At 43.1% G+C, this 23,925-nt stretch overlaps 1 protein-coding gene and 1 long non-coding RNA gene across 2 annotated transcripts in view; both read right to left on the bottom strand.

Moving 5' to 3' along the window:
• Positions 1 to 16,456, bottom strand: part of LOC126095752 (transcription factor SOX-5-like) — a 265,063-nt gene extending 248,607 nt beyond the window's left edge. Inside the window, exon 1 of the mRNA XM_049910525.1 lies at positions 16,038 to 16,456. Within this exon, the coding sequence (XP_049766482.1) occupies positions 16,038 to 16,132 (95 nt within the window). The 5' untranslated portion in view covers positions 16,133 to 16,456. The remainder of the gene's footprint in view (positions 1 to 16,037) is intronic.
• Positions 16,457 to 16,493: 37 nt separating this feature from the next.
• Positions 16,494 to 23,925, bottom strand: part of LOC126095751 (uncharacterized) — a 1,187,680-nt gene continuing 1,180,248 nt past the window's right edge. The window contains exon 4 of the long non-coding RNA XR_007521976.1: positions 16,494 to 16,595. This is a non-coding gene — a long non-coding RNA (uncharacterized LOC126095751). The remainder of the gene's footprint in view (positions 16,596 to 23,925) is intronic.

Below are 23,925 nucleotides of genomic sequence, written 5' to 3'. Positions count from 1 at the left end.
AAACGGAATGGGTAGTGTCCTGGAAAGATGTTATAAGATGAACATCAGTGTAAGTAAAACAGGGCAATGGAGAGAGTACAAATAAATCAGGCGAAAAAGAAAATTGTAAGGTGTCAGGCAAATCCAACACCTTCCATGAAAACCCTGACATGATAAGCAAATCCAGTAGTATGTCACATAGCTCCGAATAAATCGTGACATTAAATTAACCAAAGTAATACGAGTAACGAGTGAGCAAATGGAATACCACAGACTAACACAAGAATGCCTAAATGCATGTCATACCCTGAGACAGACGCAGTTCCGAGGGGAGAAACGAGAACAGAAGCCGAGAGCAGAACCGTGTTAAGTTAGAAGGTCCTACGATAAGGGACGGACACCCACGTTGCCAGCTAACCGTTAGGACCACCCCCCAGCCCATGTTAAAAGCTAGAGCCTTAGCGTAAGACTTTTTCGCGTCTCTGTTACGTCAGGACCACCCCCCAGCCCATGTTAAAAGATAGAGCCCTCCAGAAGAACAGTATAGATCTTATGATAACGCTAAAAGGACCACACCAGCTGCAAGTTTTAGCGTGAGACTTTTTCGCGTCTCTGTTACGTTGCAAACTTTAAAAACATTGCCCCACCACGAAAAGTATAACGTTTCTCATTGGATGGACTGAATTTTTGTAGGCGGAGCTTAAGGTTAACATTGAGACCCTGATTGGTCAGATGAAAACACAGCCAGATAGTTTTTTAAACCAACTTCGGTAAATTGTAGTAAGGAGAGATTGCTTCCGAGACGGCGAGGTGAGCGGAGCTGTGCTGTCCACCGCCCCCTGACGAACAACGACAAGATAATGAACGCACGCGATGCTGCATAACAGCGCATAAAGCTTCACTCAGAACTGCAGAAGTCTCATCTGTTACACCTCCTTTTTTTTGCGTAATACTAGTGTCGATCGTCAATTAAAGCTCATGGTGTTCACATTTGCCACTTGAAGTAAAAATCTGAAACGCGATGATTTTTCTGTTATATTGTTATTGAGAAGCCACATCAGCCACTGTAATTTACGACAAGTTAGATAAGTAATTAAAGATAATTGAGGGTCACTGTAGACCATTTTGATAGTTTTCTCTTTTGTGAAACTTAATTTAAACCTAGATTATAGATGTGATACGGCATAGGTCACCCTTCGATCCATTGTAGAACTTGGAAACCCATTCAGGGAATATTCGTTCACATTTTTGTTGAACGCAGTTGTTTTTTACCATCCTGTATTAAAACATTTCCTTTTATCAATAGTGCAATTTATAAACAATGTTTTGTGAGTAGAATAAAATTTCCAATGGTAAACTTAACTCCTTTTTCGACGTTATTTTACCAGCTAACTAAAAATAGGAAAGCCTTGAACCCCTTCCACTAAATTTAGTTAGTATTAAGATTCTTTTACAGGGAGTGCAGTGGAGCTGACGCTGAAATCATTAAGTATTTGGTTGTATCATCGCTAGTCTCACTGAACTCTTCTGAATTCTGCATGTCATGTGTGGTCTGGCGTCTCCTTACCAGCAACAGGTCCCAGGTTCAAACTAGTCAATTCCCTAAAAAACACGCTCAGAGCGTCGTTGCGCGAAAGTGGTAGGGAGACACGATGCAGAACAAACAGACACCACGCAGAATGTTAGAAAATTTCAAGCTGAAAGTAGTCGACGAGTTTTGCTATTTGGGCTGCAAAATGACTGAAGGAAGCAGAATTAGGGAGGATATAGAATATAGATTAGGACTAGTGAGAAAAATTTTAGTGAAAACGAGAATATCACAACATTTTAGGTAAATTTAAGTGGTTGGAAGTCTTTTATGATAGTGTTTGTTTGAAGTGTAGAGTTATATGGGAGTGAAACATGGATGACAAATGTTAATGACAAGAAGAGAATAGAAGTTTTTTAATACTTATGTTACAGAAGAGTGCAAATGATTGGATGGGTAGATCATATACCCAATGAAGAAGTGCCGAATCGAATCAGGGAGAAAAGGGTTTTATGGCTCAACTGAACTACAAGAAGGGTTAGGTCGAGGGACATCCCGATGCATCGAGTAATAGTGAGACAAGAGCGAGACAAGAACTCAAGAACTCAAATACAGAAGGCAGGTTCAAATTAGTGTAGGATGCAATAGCTAAGTACGTATTAAAATATCTGTGCAAGAAGCATTTGAGTGAAGAGCAACAACAAAACTTTCTTCGGACTGATGACTGCGCACAACGTAAATCCACCGAAAAAAATTGTTGCTTTTTTATGGTATTTTAAAACATTGGCACATTTTCTTTAAAAGCACTCCGTCTTCAGGTCACAAGTGGCCCATCGGGACCATCCGACCTCCGTATTATCCCCAGCTGAGGATGCGGATAGGAGGGGCGCGTGGCCAGCACACCGCTCTCCCGGTCGTTTACGATGGTTTTCTTTGACCGGAGCCGCTACTATTCGGTCGAGTAGCTCCTCAATTGACATCACGAGGCTGAGAGCACCCGAAAAATGGCAACAGCGCATGGCGGCTGGATGGTCACCCATCTAAGTGCCGGCCACGCCCGACAGCGCTTAACTTCGGTGATCTCACGGGAACCGGTGTATCCACTGCGGCAAGGCCGTGGCCCACATTTTCTTAAAGCGACCTGCATTTTCACTCCAGAGTTTTAGAATACATTACCCTTTGTCTATAACACCTAGGACGATGGGGTGTTATGTCAGAATTGGATAACATTAAGTAAAGCAATGTTAGAAATGATTTATCTGTGGTAGTTTAATTATTGCAACAGTTTATCTGCGAGATGAATTTTAAATGGACGTTTATTTTCGGTGGCGTCATTTGGGGCGTAATGCGTGTAATTTCATTCGAACTGTGGCTGCCTTCTCTCTACATCCATAGAAATATTTTAAGCCTCACATCTTGTAATTCGGAATGAAACTGAGGAAATAACAATATTTTATTATATCCACTCAATATGTTGTTGATGAAAGTACTACATGTTCACAGCCATGTCTCCTCAGATGCAGCACAGCTTTAACATTTGTTTCGTTTCTTCCTACTGGATCGTGTATGATAATTGTTAAATGATTATCAGTTTAAAAAAATATATATATTATTTCTACCGACGGTTTTTACCTTTGTTTTCAGTCACTGATCTCAGCGGAGATTGCGTTAAGATAATACTGTTGCGTGGGGAGACCACTGCAGTACCCTTTCTATAATTGTGGAGAGCGCCGAAGTATCGAACACTCCTGCTGGCGTGCCATCGTCAACGTGACGTCGAAACAACACCGGCTCGCAGCTCTCGAGGCGGGAGAGGTGCTCGGGTTATCTGAAGCACCTGCTGTCGCGGCGCGGCACGCCGCTAAGCTGCGGCGAACAATTGATCGGCGCGGGTCGTCATTAAGGCTGCCGGCGCGCCCCTGAGTCCCTGGGGTCCTTGACTGCCATCGGCGGCGAGACTGCGACTCCGCCGTGACACGGGCAGTCTGGGGGACACAAACGCCGCTGCGGAGCACGGGTAGGGGACAGCGGAACCGCCAGACAACTACGAGAGGGTGCTCGTTCCTGACGGCCGCGGCCTTCTGTATTTTCTTCTTAGTATTAGAATTTCGAGCTGTGTGCCCACATACCAGTTTCCCAAAGCAATACTCAAAAACTTTTACTTGAAAATGTAATAAAAAAATACTGATTCATACCTTAAAGTAAAAATGATGCCTTTTATCTTTAATTACTAATCTCATGAAACTAATTAAATTTTGGTACTGAAATGCGTAATTCATTATAGCTAAATGAAAAAATCATGTACACGGCGCTTCAGCATAGCGGTTACAAACTTTCAAGAGACATAGAGTACATCTAGACGATGGGACATCACGTAACAAGGCAGATCGAAAACGATTTCCTGGCGCAGTAGTGACGATACAACACACGAAAGGAAAGATACGAACAGGGTGAGAACTCCCGTTTACCAGGCTTAGTTCAGCAGACGCCAAGAGAGAGGAACAAAAACAGACATGAATCGTCATCAGAGAATGTGTTCGAAATTAGGTCCACGGACCGTGATGCAGGACTCACATCTCCGGCGCATAGAAGGACTAATGTTCTGGAAAGTACCGGGCGTGGCTCGAACCTCCCCAGCAGTTGCCACGATGCGTGCTAGTTCTTCAGCACCGTCGGGGGGTTTCGTACACCAGTGTCTTACGTATTGCCAAAGGAAGTAGTCAAGGCAAGCGAGGTCCGGCGATCTAGCTGGCCAGGCACCCGACAACTCCTGCCAATCCAATGTTGACGAAGCGCTGCATTCAGGTAGCAACGCACATTAAAGCTGTTATGTGTGGCGGCCCTGTCACGGGGAAACCATATTGCAGAACACATCGCGGCGGATACGTGTGCGTCGTCCGAGAGCTGCGGAAATACTTGCTTAAGAAAGATGAGGTAGGTTGCACCCTTCAAACGTTGAGGCAACAAGTACGACCCGACGAGGTGATAGCCGGCGATGCTGGCCCATACATTAACGGAAATTGGGATCTCCCACAGTAGCATCTGGCGGATCGTCCGAGACAACTAGTGTCACACACAGCACGTGCAGTTGCTGAACAAAGATGGTTTTGCTCCACAAGTGGCGTTTGCACAGTGGTATTTACAGATGCGCTCAACGTATCCGCGCTTGCCCAAGTCGACTGATGGTGATGTGATTGTGAAACGCGAAGGAACAACCACAGGTAAACGGTGAGTAGGCAGACCACATGTACTGAAAGGCACAGATCGTCTAGCACTGTTGACGGTGGCTATAAAAAATCGTACGAAATCAAAGGAAGGAGTCATTCTTGAGTTCCAACGCGCTGCCAGCACTCCACCTAGCAGAATGACTGTGCGTAGGGAATTACAAACAGTAGGGTACAACGGTCGAGCAGCTCCTTATACGCTACACATTTCTGCGACACTTGAGGTGGTGTAAAGAACGATGCCAAGGACAGTGCTTGACTGTAAAGAATGATTTGTAGTGATGAGTAACGCTATATTCTTTGGCAATGTGATGGAAGGATTTGGGTTTGGTGAATGCCTGGAAGACATTACTTGCCATCATCTGCAGTACCAACAGTGAAGTACGGAAGAAGTGTTATGGTGATTTTCGTGATGAGGGTATGGTCTCATTATTGTGCTTGAAAAAACGCTAAATTTGGAAGGATATGAACACATTTTACAGCACTGTACACCGCGTACAACAGAATAACAGTCGGGAGCCGATGATTGCGTCAGCATGACAGTACACGCTGTCGTGAAGCAGCATCTGTGAAGCAGTGGTTTGTGGACGATAACACTCCTGAAATGGACTGACCTTCGAAGGGTCCTTACCTGAACCCAATGGAACATCTTTGGGATGAGTTAGGAAGTCGACTTCGCCCCAGCCCCAGAACCCAGCATCCAACATCGCTACCCTCTCTTGTTTCGGCTGTCGAGGAAGAATGGGCTGCCATTCCTTCACAGACATTCAGACACCTCATTGAAAGTGTTTCCAGCAGTGCTGAAGTTGTCATAAAGCTGAAGTGTGAAAATACCCCATATTAATGTCTACTAATACGTGTCCAGATACCTTTGAGTAGATAGTGTCATCAACCGTTTCAGTACTCTGATAGAGTGTATTACACAGCACCTTTATTGCTGCATAAATTGGTTTTTGAGTTGTTACTCCATTTCCAATTGAATAACATTTCGAAAAAAGATGTGATTGCGACCATGTGATATGTATAACAACAAATTGTCTGCAACCACAATATAAATTAATCCTCTTATGAATCCGAAATGAGATAAAATTTGCATCCAAGCTGTAACGTTTTTGAGGCTTCGACAGGAAAATAAATATGAAATAAATAAATGAAAATTTATCTCCAGTGAGAATCATATTCGAATCCTGCCTCGGGCATGGATGAGTGTGATGTCCTTAGGTTAGTTAGGTTTAAGTAGTTCTAAGTTCTCGGGGACTGATGACCCCATATGTTAAGTCCAATAGTGCTCAGAGCCATTTGAACCCATTTGAACCAAAAATGGCGCAAAAGGTGCTAACTGTGATGACTAGGACTAACGGATAACCACAGTTTTACCAATGTTACCAGGTAAATACGTTAAAATACCGCACATCGTTTCGTTAAAAGGTAACACAGTTGGTAAAAAAAATTAATTCTAATAACCAAACAGCATAATACATTCCCCTTCCCGTATCGTCATTTGTAGAGTACGTTGTTCCCTTGTTTAGTATTTGAGGTGTCCAGGTTGCAAACGGCTAACTTCCACAGCGTTGGGTTTACTTAACAGTGAGAGACATTTATTCAATGAATATCCCAAGAGTCTGACGCATTTCCATAAGATCCATATTTATGGATCCGTACTTTTAATTTGTTTCTTTATTAGATTACAGAATCTTTCAGCAGTGAGATTAAAATTCAAGATGAAAGGATATCAAAGATAAAATTCGCTGATGACATTGCTATCTCAGTGAAACCGAGGAAGAATTGGATCTGTTCATTGAAATACAGAGATTTGACTATGTCCGACAAATGATTAAGGATGACGGGTCCAAGTGCTACTCTGAGATGAAGAGGTTGGCACAGAAGAGGAATTCGCGGCGGGCTGCAACAAACAAGTCAGAAGACCGATGGCACAATAAAAACCCGTCTCATTATTAAAATGTTTAGAGAATGCACCAAACACTCTTGGGGCACCAATTCGTCGCCGATAGACGGGGCTTCTCGAAATCCTCTGACGCCAGTGCTAACGCTGTTTGCAAGTCAAGAACTAGACTACTAGAAAGCGTATGGTAGGCGCAGGGCAATCGCAGTTTAGGTCGCAGATATCAGCGCGAGCATCGGAGGGCGCCTCTAATTAAGGGAACCAGTAATGAATGACCGCAGAGAAAGGTGACGGTGCGATGCTAGCGCGTCCTTCTATCGCCTTGAGGAGGGAGGGGGGAGACGAAGCGCTAGCCTACTTATGCTGATGGCTGGCGGCCGCTGCGAGCTGAGCTGCCGTTGTAAATGAAGCTTTATCTGCGGCGCACGACTTATTTTGTTGCAGGCCAGTTCGCTATATTTATCGCAGGCCTTGATTCGCCGCTGTCAGAATCTCCGATATGGCGTCGTCTGCGCACTTTGAACCAAGTGGCCGAGGTCTGGCATCCACTGCCGCAGACCAACTGAAGACACAGCCGCCAGGCTCTTCGTGATATTCCTAACAGACTTACTTGAGGGCAGGCAAAAAAACCGTCCATCTACGTGGCTGCCACACGTCAACTGCAATAGTCATCTGCCACCACCTTATTTCCGTACGCTATGTCTAACGCTATAAAGTATATCTAGAACACTTGAACGAGAAACTGTAACGAGATCATTCGAAACCAGGTATATAATGTTACATGTTTGGCTTCGGCAACTCATATGACGACGGTACTGTCCGTCGGACAAGGACTTATCAGTAACGCCCTACAAAAGAAGGGTGGAAGTAGCTTGCTTATTGCTTAGTGCCGAAGTAATTTACATTCTATGTGTTTTCCCTGAATAATGATGACATAAGACAAATGGGAGAGAGATATAGATAGACAGATAGATAGAGAGACAGAGAGAGAGATGGAGTTGGGGGAGGGGGGATGGCCCGCATCTCGTGGTCGTGCGGTAGCGTTCTCGCTTCCCACGCCCGGGTTCCCGGGTTCGATTCCCGGCGGGGTCAGGGATTTTCTCTGCCTCGTGATGGCTGGGTGTTGTGTGCTGTCCTTAGGTTAGTTAGGTTTAAGTAGTTCTAAGTTCTAGGGGACTTATGACCACAGCAGTTGAGTCCCATAGTGCTCAGAGCCATTTGAACCATTTGGAGGGGGGATGGGTTGGGGTAACTTGAAAGTCGCTGCTACGTAGTTAACCCAAGAAACTGACGTTTATGTGAAAAGTCTTTTCTTAAAAAAATTGATATCTGTGAAAACAAAAAAGGTATAATTTATATAGGAACTCATGGAAACATGTCTCAGGGCATCGACTGTGGAATTCCAAATTAAACGAAGGGCAACGACCTTTTCTAAATGAATAATGTACTCGCGGCGTATGAAACAACTGTTATGATCGAAATGCGAACTTCAAAATTTTTACATCTTCCTTTGTCAGTTATAAGGCAAGCATTTATGAGTGTGGAAATGTCCTTCACACTTCCTCCGGACTCCCTAGTCTCGCAGCCTGTTAAGCCATTTACCACCATATGCATATCTCTTTGGATAACGGTCCTACCACAGATCTATGGCAGGAGACATTGTCAATCAGCCCCAGCTCCATATCGTATATGAACCTCGATAAATAAGCCACATAGCGAGGCTTTTATATCCATACACTGACACCATTCACTAAAACGAGCGAAAAAATGCAGGTAGAATTCCAGGAATTTAATGCCACTTCACAACTTGAAAAAAAGTAACTTAAATCTACGAGAGGCCGTGAGTGGAGACAAGTCTACGCCCATCAAAATATCAATTCTTAGGGAGAAGCGAGACGCAAATGGCTAAATTAGAGCTATACTCTTCCGACGAGACATTGTCCTTTTCGGAAGTGTGCACGAAGATTAAACAGTAAAGACACAACTTCTGCTTAAAGCCCCAATGAAAACCAACGTCTGCTTAAAAACCTAATGAAAGTTATGGAACAGCAGTCTTGCAGAATTATTGTTGTGTTTGTAGAAAATATTTAGAATTTCCCCTAGACTGTCTCAGTCGCTGTCATGTCTTTATGTAACCACAATCTCTAAAGCTGCTGACGAATATGGGTGACGCATTAACAGATAAATGACTCGACATGATTTACGTAATTGGGGACATCTTTTTTCGTCACAGACGGCGTTCTTGGAACCTAGCGTCAAATTATGTAGAAGCGGTTTAACTTCGGAAAGCATCATTCCTCAAATACAGTTTTCCCTAACACTAATTTTTCTATTCACAATAGTATGCAGACAAATTCGTGGTTCTTTTACTATAGTGTCCCATTTTTCATTCAGAGGTAAAAATGACAAAACCTGATTACGGAAGTTGCGTCGCTGATGATGCAAGGAACGTCATGTAAAGGTACTCAGTGAGTCACTGGGTGACCAACCTCTCTTCAGAATACTTGTGGAGATAACGACTGTGGTGTAAGAAGAAATATTTAAAAAGCAGTAGGAAATACTTGTTAAATGCTGAGACGTCATACACAGCTAGTGGTGTCAGTCTCCTTGTATTATTTGCGACCAAATTTTTTGGAACAGTTGAATTTGTTTGAACACACAGATCCGTGGTATATACTATGGAGTAAGAGTAAGGTTAAAACAGTCTGACATCCAACATATTCACCACTTGAATAAACATTCATTATAATACTAAACACATGTTATCAGCTTTAGTGCGGAAACGTCCGAAATGTGGCCGAAGAAAAACGCCCACGCAAGGCTACCAAAAACCACGAGGTACTGAAGTACTGTACTGGATTTGATTATAGTTAATTTACTGAGTTCTTAGAGATGCGAGACGGACTTGTTCGAGACACGGTGAGACATATTCCACCTTCACCTTCGATTCATACTAAATGTTGAACGTCACACCAAGGCCTTGTTAACTTTGCGTTAATACGAAAATTAGCGGGGACGGGGACCATAACTAGGCTTTCATGGACTACACTGAAATTCAACAGCAGTTTGTCGTCTAGGTGAAGAATAAGTTGTCTATCTGTTCAAAAATACTTTGCATTTCCCAGATACCAAAAGTATCGAAGGAATATATGTAACGATTTGCTAGAATTTGGAAAGCGTATCAATGAATAAAAGTCAAAACGTATAAAAGGTTTGAAGTGGAGTCTTCTAACGTCCGCGCTGTCGTTATTGACGTTGTGTCATTGGCTAATTTTCGGAGCAAATAAATACCGAAGTGCGCATGTTCATTTTATGGGGAACAACTGTCGATACGCTCAATTATGGCTCAATGTAAAAGCATAGCTCTTTAGAAGGAGAAGTGCCGTTACTTCTGCTTTCATGTTATCTTTTGTAACGGTAGTTGCTGCGCTGACAAACAGACGACGCAGCGATCGCATGTTGCTGGCTGAAGTAGAATTCTAACAGTGCGGCTCGTAACATACATTTAGAATTGTTGTTGCGTGATGTTAAAATTTTTTTATCAAAATGTAACAGTGGAGTAATATTTTCGTGTGTGTTTGTAGACTTTTTTTCGCAAAACAAATCCATAGAATTTAGCGGCAATGAAAATACGGAACTATTCGTGAGAGAAAAAATGGTTCAAATGGCTCTGAGCACTATGGGACTCAACATCTTAGGTCATAAGTCCCCTAGAACTTAGAACTACTTAAACCTGACTAACCTAAGGACATCACACACACCCATGCCCGAGGCAGGATTCGAACCTGCGACCGTAGCAGTCCCACGGTTCCGGACTGTAGTGCCAGAACCGCTAGACCACCGCGGCCGGCTATTCGTGAGAGATACGAATACCTTGCTATATCAGGTGCGCTCGACTCTAGAATACTATATAATTCACTCTACAAAGATTCCCCGTCAGACAAAATATTAATTGACTTTTACAAAACCATTTGCTCAGGAAACAACACATTTTTTCAAACAGAACAATGGAATCTTTGTCGCGCTAAAGAGTATATTGGAAGTTACTCAGTATTTATGGTCCAAAGGTTGTAAGTAGTAATGACAGGAAAATTCAACCAAGACCCCCTGGAACGTCATTTTGGAATTTTGAGGTCTATAAGCTGTGACAACCATCCATCAACTATAGATTTTGTGCATTTACATATGTTACAGTGCGTGTATGCTCTCGTGAAGATGGCTGTATGTGCTTCCGGGAACTGTGAACCGAATTCAGATGCGTTTACGTGCTAAAGAAATGGAGGTACGAAACAAACGCACTAACTTATCTGCTGAGGACAGAATTAAGGAGAAAATGGTGATAGCGGTCTGGGAGAATGATCTTCCTACTCCGTATAAAGACAATATTCCAAAACTATGTTTAGTTTATCACATAGCAGGTTACATTGTCAAAAAGCTTAATAAACAGAGCAGCTGTGTGAAGTGTGCTCAAACCCTTATGAATGAAATGCCTTCTAACACAAAAGTTGCAACCTTCATCGTCATAAAGGACTTCAGCTCAATAAATGGCCTTTCTTATTTGACTTATCCGCCCAGAAGCGTTTTCAACATTCTTTTTCAGGTTGAAGTAATTATTGAAAAGAAACAGTCTTCCGTCTCAAATATATGGGCTGGTGTATTTTAAGAGTGTCTGGACAGAAACGACGAAATTGTTTTAGGAAAATGTGATTTCAGATGTTGTTGGAACTTAAACTTGACATTTCCGTTTCATGAAGTGCCACTTTTTCTTTCGCACGAAAGAAATCAGCAAAGAGCTCTTGTCAGTAAAGACCGCGAAGTCATCAGGCAAATTTTCCAAAATTTCCGAAAACTAACAGCTACAAATTATATGGGTGAGATAATATTGTCTTTTAGTCTGTATTATTGATTGCTATGTACCTCTATAAATGATTTTTTGCATGTTAAACCGTATTTCGATCATCGCCAGTATATTTTATTTGGTTATTATTCGTGACCCGATGTTTCATAACTGTCTTAAAGGATGTCAACGTATTATGTTTCAATGCAGATGGCATATTTCACTTATTTTGTCTTAATATCGTCAAATAAAGCGTTTTAAAATTGTGTAAGATCCGACTAGTAGATATATTGCAACGTCCCTCGCCCAGCGCTAAGCTACGGTAGTCCCGCCTAGGAGCAGGCTTGCGGAAACTTGTCGCGTGCCTGTACCTCTTCTTCTAGACGCTATGATGAAAGCTCAAGGAGGAATGTCAAAGGTTTGTCCATGTGGTAAATTAGCGATAAAATTAGGTCGTTTAATTTCATTTTTATGTCGTCATATTTATAAGGATAACGTAAAATTAATATTCGAGTATTCTCAGGGTAAACTGTGAATATTAATTTGAAAATTTTTGTACTCGAGACATGACTGTCTTTGTCTGTTATTTGTGCCACTACAACGATGACCGTGCATTTTACATTTCATCACTTTCGCTGATCCAGTCATCTATTTAAGAAAATTACTTGATCTCCTTTCCAAGAGCCCAGATGGCACTAATTTGTCATCTGATAGCAAGACATTTCGAACGTAAAGAAGCGCAATCGTCTCTTACAGAAATAGTGTAGCTTATTTCGGAAGCAAGTACGCAGGTGTTTACGGAAACGTACGTGACGCTATCCGGAATATATAACCAAGCTTCATCTCATTGATTGACTCAGCATCATTACCATGCATTAAGCAAGTGTTTACTCCCTCTGTTGGATTATGACAACTAATTACATCAGACTGAACTTTCTTTGGGTGCTAGTCAGCTACTAACACTGTTTCCGCCCACAAGAGAACTACCTTTCTCTTGTTATCGGAGAAGTCAGATATTGAAGTAGTTTCATGCCTTTCTACAGATAAAGTGGAACGATAAGAGAATTCAACCATATTTGAAAGGAACCACGCTTGGTTTTTCACGTACCGTTTTGATGTAATTCTTCCTTTGGTCCTCCATATCTCGTACACGGATTACCGTTTTCAGCAGAGACACGTCAGAGCGCTTGCGTCATCTTCGTTGAAACTGTGCATTATGGGGTGTTAGTACATAATAAGAAAAGCATTGCAGTATTTCTAGTCTGAGCGCAGAACGAATATTATCTTATTTCTGTTGGAAAAAAATTTCTCAAGCAGTCAGTACTAGTATACTGGTGAGACGAGGAAGCGTGCATAGCTGTTGACGTCTGGAATATCATCGTGTCTACGAAGAGCGTCTGAGACTTAGACTAAATAAAGGACAGTGAATTACTGCTGCATCCGTGATTGCGTCTACGAATATCAAAAGTAAATTACTGGGCAGTACACGCTGCAGAGCACTTGCTGATATTTACCAATCGCTTTTACTCTTCCACTAACTTATACCGTAAGATGAAATTAAGTGTGCGCTTTTATGCATGTCCTAATCCGTCTTACAATGTATTTACGGTCCTACCGAAATATTACAATTCCTTCACAGCCTCTACGCAATATTAGTTCCCTAACTTCCTTAAAAACAGCTTTTTCGGCTTTCTTCCGATGGTTCTCATTGAAGTACTCGTAACACTACCTTCTGAATTAACCCGATTGTTTCTTACAGTAACACATCTCTTATATTTTCCCCGCAGGTCAAATTGATGTAAAACATTAAACGAAGAAACGACGCTCTAGAAGAGGCAGTGCGAGAGGTTTTGTTAGCAGCTTACAGCGACGAAATGCTGCTCTTACTGAAATTTCTCCCGCGGGACCAAAGTTATACGAAAGTGAGTTTACGTATTCGACACATTTTATACCATTCGGTATCATTCTTCTTAGGTGTTAGCGCAAAAAAGGGATTAGTCAATCGTTAAATGTTAACGAAAGAAGCCTACAAGAATACAACATCTGTGAAAGAATAACATGATTTACATTCCAAAATCAAAATAAAATTGGTGATGGATGTCTAAAAATTTACCACACTTCACTTAAAAAGTGCTTCTCGTTATCAGTATGCATCTCAGTCTCCCCCCTCCCCCCCCCCCCCCCCGCTGCTTAATTTAAACAGCGTCTTAGTGAACTAAGCAACTGTTTGCATCTCTCAAAGCTTTCGTTATTTTAGTAAGAGATGAGAGAAAAACTTACCATTATTCATATCCTATCAGCCACAGCAAAACAACTTAAATCATAGCAAGTAGATGACAAAAGAGATGATTAGTAGAAGTGCCCATGTGCCACTGTAAACGCACGAAGCAGAGGTACGCTTCATGGTACGAACGCCAGAGACACTAAAGAAATTATTTTTTGGGAATGTCAGTCTGCTAATTGGCTGATGCGGCCCACCACGAATTCCTCTCCTGTGCCATTCTCTTTATCTCAAACTACACCAGGCATGAGCTACATTTGATGACATGCGGGCCTGATTCACATGTTTGTTTACGCTCGCGGGCCAGCCCGTCACGAGATGCAATAGCAGCCTCTTAACGCATCAAGTCAAAATTATAGCGTCCGCGACGTTAATGTTTATGGGTAAAGCACCCATATAAACGGCCCTCCTTTCCCGACACGCCACGCTAACAAATTACGCCTCGAAACAAGAGTTTTTGAGGTATATCCATTACACGTTCGGATATTAAGAATTATTCACGTCTCGTGAACATTGTTTCTTTACTTACGACATTTTACAAAACTTTCATTGCAAAATACTGCAGCGTCTCTTTCTCTCTCTCTCTCCCGGGCAGTAATGTTCATCCCGCAAACGCGAATTCACGAGAGTGGCGTTTTATATGCAGAGGAAAACTGGAGACACTCTTTAAGAATTGTCCTTGTTTTGGTCCCCAGTTCGAAGATGTTTGATGGAGCTCTCCACGCTAGTCTATACAGTACAAGCCTCTTCACTATTGCATAACTAATGCAGTCTACATCTGTTTAAACCTACTTGCTGCACTCAAATCTTTGTCTCCCTCTGCTGTATTCACCTCCCTCACTCCCCTTCATTACCAAATTAACTATTTTTGATGCCTAAAGGTATGTCCCATCAGCATACCCATCTTATAGTGAAGTTGTGCCATAAATTTCTTTTCTCCCCATTTTTTTAAAGTACCTATTCATTAGATATCCGATATTATCTGAACCATCTGTCTGTAGCAATACATTTCAAAAGCTCCTAATCCCTTCTTGACGGAGCTGTTTATCATTCATGTTTCACTTACGTACAGTAACCCTTTTAAGACTTTTGCTATTCTTGCTGTTGTCAGTCTCTATTATATCTCTTCTATATTTCGGCCATCGTCAGTTATCTTGCTGGCCAAATAGTAAAAAACTCATCTACCAGTTTTAGTTAATCATTTCCCACACTAAATCTTTCAGTATCGCCTCATTTGAATCGTCCGTATTCTATTACACTTGATTTAGTTTTGTTGATAATCATCTTACAAGCTCTTTTCAAGACGCTATCCATTTTGTTCAAGTATTCTTCCAAATCCTTTGGCGTCTCTGACAGAACTACAAGGTCATCAGTAAACGTTAAAGTTTTTATTTTTTCTTCCTGAACTTTTATTTCCTTTCCAAATGTCTCTTTGGCTTTCGTAACTGCTTACTTAGTGTAAGATTGAATAATATCGGAGATGAAACCCTGTCCCATTTCTTCCTCAATTCATGCTTCCTTTTCATCCATTCGAATAGAATAACTATTATCTGGTTTCTGTAGTTGTGATTAATCTTCCGCTCCCTGTATTTTATCCCTGTTACCTTCAAGAACAGAAATAGAGCATTCTATTCAACATTGTCAAACTTTTTCACTAAATCTACACATGTTATGAACGTAGGTTTGACATTATTTACCTATCACCTAAGACAAGTCGAAGGGCAGTATTACCTCCTGTGTTCCTATATTTCTCTGGAACCCAAGCTGATCTTCTCCGATGTCGAATTCTACCAGTTTTTCCATTGTTCTGAGCTGCGCGGAGTAGCCGTACGGTCTTGGGCGCCTTATCACGGTTCGCGTGGCTGCCCCCGTCGGAGGTTCGAGTCCTCCCTCGGGCATGTATGTGTGTGTTGTCCTTAGCGTAAGTTAGTTTAAGTTAGATTAAGTAGTGCGTAAGCCTAGGGACCGATGAACTACGTAGTTTGGTCCCATAGTCCTTACCACAAATTTCTAATTTTTTCCATTCTTCTGTTAATAGTTCGAGTCACCAATTGTAACCATAACCTGTTAATTGGGCGCTGAAGGAATGAGAGTTTCTAAAGGATATTGTTAATAGAGGAGAGTATGATTACACTGAGACGAATATCTCGAGTGCGTCTGAAGACTTTTACACAAAACTAATCGCTTTCTTATGTGAAGCCTTATATGACTGGGCAGATTCCTTAAAAATATCCTCGAATACACTGATACAGGCGTGTCTGGACCATACTTTGTTTGTCACTCACCTGGGCGGCCGCCCGGTAGGGGTGCTGGCGGGCGTGGGCCTCTTGTCCTCACGGATGTGCATCTTGGAGGTAAGCCTCTTGAGCACGTCGTCCATGGTGCGCGGCTTGACAGCCGCACCGTAGTGCGCATGCGCCTGAGGGGATGCGCAGCCCGCCGTCAGGCGCTGCTTTTTGCTGCGGCTTCCCGTAGCGTCCTCGCCGTCGTCGCTCGCTGCCCCCGACGACGACTCGCCGGTGGCGTGGGGCGCGCCGCCCCCGGAGACGGAGGAGGCGGCTTGGCCGTGGTGCAGCCGTAGGCGCGCGCCGTCTTCGTCGTCGTCGTCGGCGCCACTGCTGCTCGAGCATTCGTCCAGCTCGTCGGTGAGGCAGCCGCCACCGTCGCTGCCGCCTCCGCCGCTGCCACCGCCGCCGCCGCCGCACAAGAGTCCCGCCGCCGCCGCCGCCGCCGCCGCCGCTGCGGACGCGTGGGAGGCGCCTAGGGGCGGGCACGGCTCGTCGTCGCCGCAGCCGCCCTCCTGCAGCTTCGTGGGCGGCGACTTGCGCTTCGAAGACATGTTCCTGCGGCACACGATAGACCTATTAGCCCAGCTCGAAAACTGTTACCCAAACCCACTATTCCTTCAATTAGCATTAATAATTATGGTGACAAAATTCCGTATGTCTTCCACAGTCAGTGATTATTTTCAATTGATTAATACCTGTAGATTCTGAGAATCGATGTCCAAATTTCATGAGCATTGACTTGAAAATCTATGAGCTGTCTGAAGAGGCTGTGAAATTGATTTAAATGCGATATTATTCTCTACTCAAGGTAAGAGAGCATAGAAAAAACACCTCAACACTATAACTATAGGAAGGTGACACCTTTCATCTAATAAGAGCGATTCGAATGCACAAACAATAATGACAACTAGATGTAACTGTGAAAGAAAAGACTGAATATCATTTACCTTTATAGTGGAACCATAACCACTTAAATAAATGACAAAATGGCATCAGAGAACAAAACTCTGAAGAGAAATTTAATGAATGAGACATGTGCTATAAATCCATTTCAAGTATTTAGTGTCAGTTACCTAAAAATACTAAATACTGCACGTGAAATGCAAGACGTTTTCAGTAATTCGGTGTAATCTCTTACTTAAACACATAGTTTCTATACTGTAAAATTCACAGCACGTTTGAATTCCCGCCAGTATTCTGCGCCAGCGCTGTTCATGCGTTACGGTGTAACAGAGGATACGTGTATCTGCATGTAAGCGAGTGCAGTACTACGGCGAGGCTGAGGCGGCCTACTGACAGCTAAGATCAGTCTGAAGTACCAGTCGAAGTGACCACATCGAACTGTTGCCTGCTCCGGCACGCCGTGGGCAGACTTTGCTCCGCGCTGGGACCACGATGGCGCACGGCCAGCGTTGCTCATGTTTCGGCGTGGGTGGCCCAGTGGTTGGCGGCGTTGTCTACGGAGGGAGCAAAAGCTGAGACTGAGTCTGCAGACCGGTGTGGAATCAACCGCATCAACAGCACATGGCAGGTCGGCCGAGCCCGTTTTGTGTTGGAGTGACTGTTTTGGGTGCTGTCGGTGTGAGAGTGGTTCCGTGGAATCGGATGACATGAAGCTACTGTCAGCATCGGGTGGACAAGCCACAGCAAGTGAGGAAGCGGAACTTGGAGGAATCCTGACAGTCCCGCCTGGAGTCGAGGACATTGTGGAGGCAGCAGAGCAGTTGGACATCGAACAGTCAACTCGGGGGACTGGCCGACTGTAACGTGAGACGTCGCTGGGCTGTAGCAGCAGCAGCCGGCATTTACCTCTGTATGCGCCGAGGGTAACAACTACGAGCCAGAAAGCAGCTGCGGAAGAAAGTTTGCCCTACGACGATTGGAAAACGAGGATAAGAGTGACTTGTGTCGTGTTCGTCATTGGATTTTTGTTAGTATTAGTGAGTTACCAAGAATTGAATTATCGTATTAAGCTGGGGCTAGTGTTGGGTCTGTGCTGTTGGAACAGTGCCTTATATAACTGCACTTGATTTTATGAAGCTGGGCTAAGTCATGGAGTGGTCTGATTGTATTCTAGAGAGAAGCTTTAAATGATTCACTTGTCAGTTTATGTGTCTTGTAGTTGACTGTATGTTACCTTGTTATTACAGAGTAGAGCGGTGGTCTAGCGGTTCTAGGTGCTCAGTCCGGAACCGCGCGACTGCTACGGTCGCAGGTTCGAATCCTGCCTCGAGCATGGATGTGTGTGATGTCCTTAGGTTAGTTAGGTTTAAGTAGTTCTAAGTTCTAGGGGACTGATGACCACAGATGTTAAGTCCCATAGTGCTCAGAGCCATTTGAACCATTTTACAGAGTAGATCATGTATGTTTGTACGTGTTGTCCGCCCTGTCTTTACTTAAGGTGTTGGTTGTAGCTGGGTGTGGTTGTACCACCTGATGACCTAGTGTATGGTATTGCAGGGTTATTTTCAGTGTCCCCTTTGTAAAGATAGTTTTAGTGGGCGGACGCAGTTATTATGAACGGTATGTGTAAAACGGTATGCGTATATCTACCTTATGCTAGGGTTTCTGTTGTATGTTTTATGCTACTCCCTTGAAGTTTTATTTGTTACTGTGAGATGAAAAAAAGCAAGGAAACTGTTTATTATTTCAAAAGTAATCGCCATAGCTGTCACTATAGTTATCCCCTTGTGAGACAAGACGTCATTGCCTTCATGGAAAAATGTCTGAGATTGAAATAATAAAGAGTTTACTTACTTTATTTTCCATCTGCCTTGTTTTCTCTTGACTGCCCCTTATGTATCGAAAAAATAGGGCGCGAATTCTTACCTTTGCTTTGTTTGCTGGAATTGTAAGTTTTTGGTTAGCAAATTAGTGTTACTTAAGAGCCCATACTTGTATAACCCCCGGCCAAACGTTACTCCCGACGAAATCTTGCGCCACATTTCGACTGAACTTAAATGTTATTACTAAGAATATTCGTAGTTTTATTTTTACTCTTAAAATAAGTCACAATGGAGCTTCATCAAAATTTTGCGCTCTTTATTGCAGAAAAGCAAGGGAGGTTTTTTCAGTCATAATTTGTTTGTAGTAGTGATGTATAGTTTGTATAGTCCCACTACAAATACAATACAGATCACTTTCCAGTAATTCATAAACATGATTTTATGTATTGCCGGTGAATCATTAGAATATCTTCTCATCTGCAGGTGTCTGCCCTGCTGATGAAGCGCAAACAAGATTTATGCTTCTATTAACAGCAGCATGGTTTCTATACAGTTTGTTCCATTCAGACAGAAATAACACTTGCGCTTTCTTTATCGGGGCATAACACCGCAGTACACGTATTAATACAGTGTCTACCGATCGTAAACAAAGCAGTAACTTCCGTACATGCTGTAGGCAGTAACATCCGTGCATGCAGTAGATCGTTTTCAAGTCAACCTGTAAGCGTATCCGCAAAGGCATTTTGTCATCGAATTTGAAACATGCAATTTGGCACAACTCATTAAGAAACGGCCGAACTCTACAGCAAAATCTTATTGAATAAAGCTAAAGACATTAGATTACAAATTTATGAACATACTGCAACATCACAGTTAATGTATTTCACCAGTTATTAACTTAGACTATTTCAGTCCGTTTGTGATAGTAACGCAATGTTGTGTTTACTTTTCATCACGGTTGCTAGTTTAATAGATTGATAAAGAAAACAGATCGTAGCGGCTGTTCTGAAAAAACAAGCTGAGAGATACATCTATCTTTCAGTATCTGAGTATGTTAAAAAAAATTTGGGCCAGTGAAAGTAGTTGTAACTGCATGTTGCGATTCACAGTATTATCGCTTGTGGAAAAAGAGGATTTTTTGCTGAGCAACTACATCGGATGAATAACCCATAAATAGTGCGCCTAGGCAAAACCACGTGTTGTTTTATTTAAGTAGTCAGGGGCACTGAACAGCCGAAAAGGCTTATAACGACGGCAGATACGTCAATCAGTCGTTACGTTGGTTGCACGGCCTTGTCTCAAAGTTATCGCCATTGGTCTGCCCATTCCTTACTTAGTTCGGCCACACCTTCACAGAACGTCGCCGGAGTGAAGTAGCGGCACGAAGGCAGCCGGCGCACACCTCTGCCAGCGGAGCACACCTCGCCGCGAGAAACCAAACACAGGGCGGGCCGCGGCGGCGGGCGCACATCCCCACAAATACCGCCGCGTGCGACTGCTACCTGTATTTCCGCGAGGGGAAATATACGGGCCGTCATAATTATATTGTAGCAATATACAATGCGGCCAGCGCCTGAACCAACGCGTAAATCATATTCTCTGTTTGCTCAGCTCCGAATGTGTGCGTCTGCTGGGGGGAGAATTTACGGCGGCGTGCGCGACTGTTAACGATTAAAAATAGAATGAAAGGGCGAAAAAGATGAAATGCAGGCAGGAATCTGGAACACCGAAAATACATAAGCGGATACGTGTGCTGGCTTTTTATTCCCGCGGCGGCAATGGACCGACAGGGAGATGAGGTGGGGGAACGCGTGATCTCGTGCATGGAGTTGATCACAGAGACGCCTGTGCGTAGAACACCAAACAGAGAGTCTCGGGAAATTCACGAAAGCTAAAAGTCGAAATCGTTTGCATAAAACATCCAAATAAAGAATTTCGTCAGAAAATTATTTTTCTGTTTTGTACTTACAAGAGCATACTAGAGAGAAAATAAGCACTGTGCAAATTTGACTGTCCTGGTGTCAGCATATTAAAGTATTTGACACCTGCCCTAGAACAATCCAACAGAACGCTACAGCACAACTATCACCACGGTAGCTTCGACGAGAGGTACTTCTTTCATAGTCAGACAGAAAAGAAACTTTCCATTTGTTCTCTCATTTCTAATCTCTTTTTCTTTCATTCCATTACCGCTGTGTTTTTGTTTTAGTTATTTGTCCTTTCTCACAGATTCTCCTCCTTCCTTCTTTTATCCATTTGTTTCTCCAGTTTCTTGTACTTTTCTTTATACGAAAGGAAAAAATTAAAAATTGGCCAGGAAAATATATCCTTCACCTTAAGATAGGCAGCCCAACCTACATAATCTGCCTCAGGTGCAAAATAACGTATCTTCCGGTCCAGATTTATTTTGTCCAGCCTATACATACAGATGTCACAGCCCAAAATACTGCTGCTTTTTCTTATAATCTTAAAATGCTATTTAGTCTGAGCCTGACTTCTATAATTTGTGCTAGATCATAACGTCAGCGGTAAAAGGAGTCACGCGGATGACGCTAGGATGGCTAATTCTAGAGTATTGTTCAAGCGTTTGGTGGCCTAAGCATGAAGGTATGACAACAGCCGTCGCAAGAATTCATATGTTCCCTGTGAAGATAGTAGCATTTTGGTATAGCTCGTACGAAAGTATAACAGAAATACTTGTGGAACTTAAACGGAAATGCTTGGAAGCAAGACGACGTAATTCTCGCACAATCCTGTAGAAGAGTTCTAGAGGACCTGTATTAGAAGAGCACTGTGCGTCTGGTATGCTTTCACCATCATATCTCTTACGAAGGGATCATGAGAAAAATTAGGGCGTGTGCCACTTTTCCCTCGCTAAGTATGCGTATGGATTAGGTCAGAAAATGCTCACCTTGCTATGAAGTACCCTCCGCCATACACTGTGCAGTGTTTTGTGGAGACAGTATATAAATGTACATCCTAATGTTTTGTTATCCTGAAAGCGGCCGATTGAAAGGTTAACTGTGAGGAAAGAGGGGAAAAGAACTAACAGTGATTCAACTGTATATGATGGAGGCTTACTGGGTGTGTCGAAACCGAAAAGACTCACGAAATAAGTCGTGAACAAATGGCCATCGTGGTGAATTTTACCACCAAACACTTACAAGACAGTAAGTCCAACCAGGAACATATGCCTGTAACCCTGTCAACATGGCTGTCATCGTTCTTGAAGAAGGTATTACTATTATGTTCATCATCTCGGGCCATAACAATAAATATACATGTACATACACAACGTATTTGCAAGGTTAACGTTTAAATTTGACAAGGATACCGCAGCGCTCGGTGTCACCTCATGCATGTCTTTGAGACAACTTTTAAAAGCATGGAGCGGGTGGTTCTCCACAACAAAATTATCTTACCGTCTGTTCCTCCGCACCAGGGTCTTATGCAGCACTGTCACAATGAGTCCACTTCTTCAAGATGTGACCACATATCCCTTTCCTCATTCGGAAGCGATTGAGTCTCGACCATGCGCGACCAGCAACTCTCATCGTTGGGCTGTGAATTAAATGGGCGTTCTGATGTTGATGTTCATTCCGACGTTGCGTCCACTTCTGCGTGACATCGAAATATCTGAATCCGGAGATCAGTCCAATGTGACTTGCGTGATTTCAGGCATATAGCTGGTGGATCCGGAAAGCTTTATTTAGAAATGAACTATTATGCGACTCTGTCACCTTAAAAATTTGCATTTTGCCAGATTTGATTCGGAGATCCAGAGGGGCAATATTGAATAAAACAAGCAACCACTGAGTAACAGACATGTCCTTAGATTACTGATCATGAAACTGTAGAAGAAAGGGGAACACTTGATCGTCGCCGGCCGGGGTGGCCGTGCGGTTCTGGGCGCTACAGTCCGGAACCGCGTGACCGCTACGGTCGCAGGTTCGAATCCTGCCTCGGGCATGGATGTGTGTGATGTCCTTAGATTGGTTAGGTTTAAGTAGTTCTAAGTTCTAGGGAACTGATGACCTCAGACGTTAAGTCCCATAGTGCTCAGAGCCATTTGAACCATTTTGAACTTGATCGCCGAGAATTTGAACTGAACAGCTCGGTTAATTTTCACGGTAACTTGAACGATTAGGCTCAAGTCATAGAACTGAAATCACCTTCGAAAAAAATGACGGAAGCACCTGAACTGCACCCTATACCCACTGCGCGTAAAATGCCTCATTGGACGATGGTCGATAGCAAAATCGCCTGGCACCAGTCCTACACCATCTACTGTGCTCCGAAACGAGCAATGTGCTCTTTTCAATGGTGTCGTGCTTCCATTTAAATAATCATCTGGCAAACGTGAAACTGAAGATAAGTTTCAGAGGCAGAGTTCTTCGTCATAAATGGAACTCAAAATACTGTCATCTAAGCAACACCTTCTGAACCTAACACAGAAGACTTGTAACAAATCCACCATAAGTTATTGGAGCTATCTCGGGATCCTCAGCAACCACACTACGTTGTTCAGCCTAGATTTGATGTACTTTGTGCACCGTTCTGGATGAATAACCATCATACAAAGTTTGTCAACACTCAATTGAATACTATCGAGCTCATATCTGCCGGTATCAAGTCACCGTTAGCAGGTGTAGTGCCGCCTGATTTGTGCAAATGTGTTTCTCTTACGAGGAAATTCAACAAGATCTCCAGGAATCCTGATCTACCCACGCATAGGAAACTTAAAAGCTACAATCATGACACCCTACTCCGCGTGATGTTTTTGGCATGGCTGGCAGAGATTTTAAACCCCCAGAAGTATGGAAGCGGTCGGTGGGAACCAGTAATTATTCTGCACCTGCTAACTTCTCAAGTGCTAAGCTCTCAAGTGGATCTCACCTACCATGCAGACTTCGACTGCGGAGCTCCACGCCGGACTTTGGTATATATCACATTGTCAGCGGCTAGTCAGCGACTGTCGGATTCGACCATATCACAGCACGGTAATGGAGATTCCCGCTAGCAGCACCATAACGTGTGCACTGTATTGAAAAACTGGCGATTCGATTATGAAACACCTGTAATTTTGTCGTGTTCGTTGTTTCTCATTTGTATATAAACGGTGTAAATAAACTCTCTTTGCAGACGTTGAGGACTTGTAG

Source organism: Schistocerca cancellata, chromosome 8, assembly GCF_023864275.1.
Source record: "Schistocerca cancellata isolate TAMUIC-IGC-003103 chromosome 8, iqSchCanc2.1, whole genome shotgun sequence".
In the NCBI taxonomy this organism is placed as follows: domain Eukaryota; kingdom Metazoa; phylum Arthropoda; class Insecta; order Orthoptera; family Acrididae; genus Schistocerca; species Schistocerca cancellata.
This window is presented reverse-complemented; position numbering and strand designations above follow the sequence as displayed.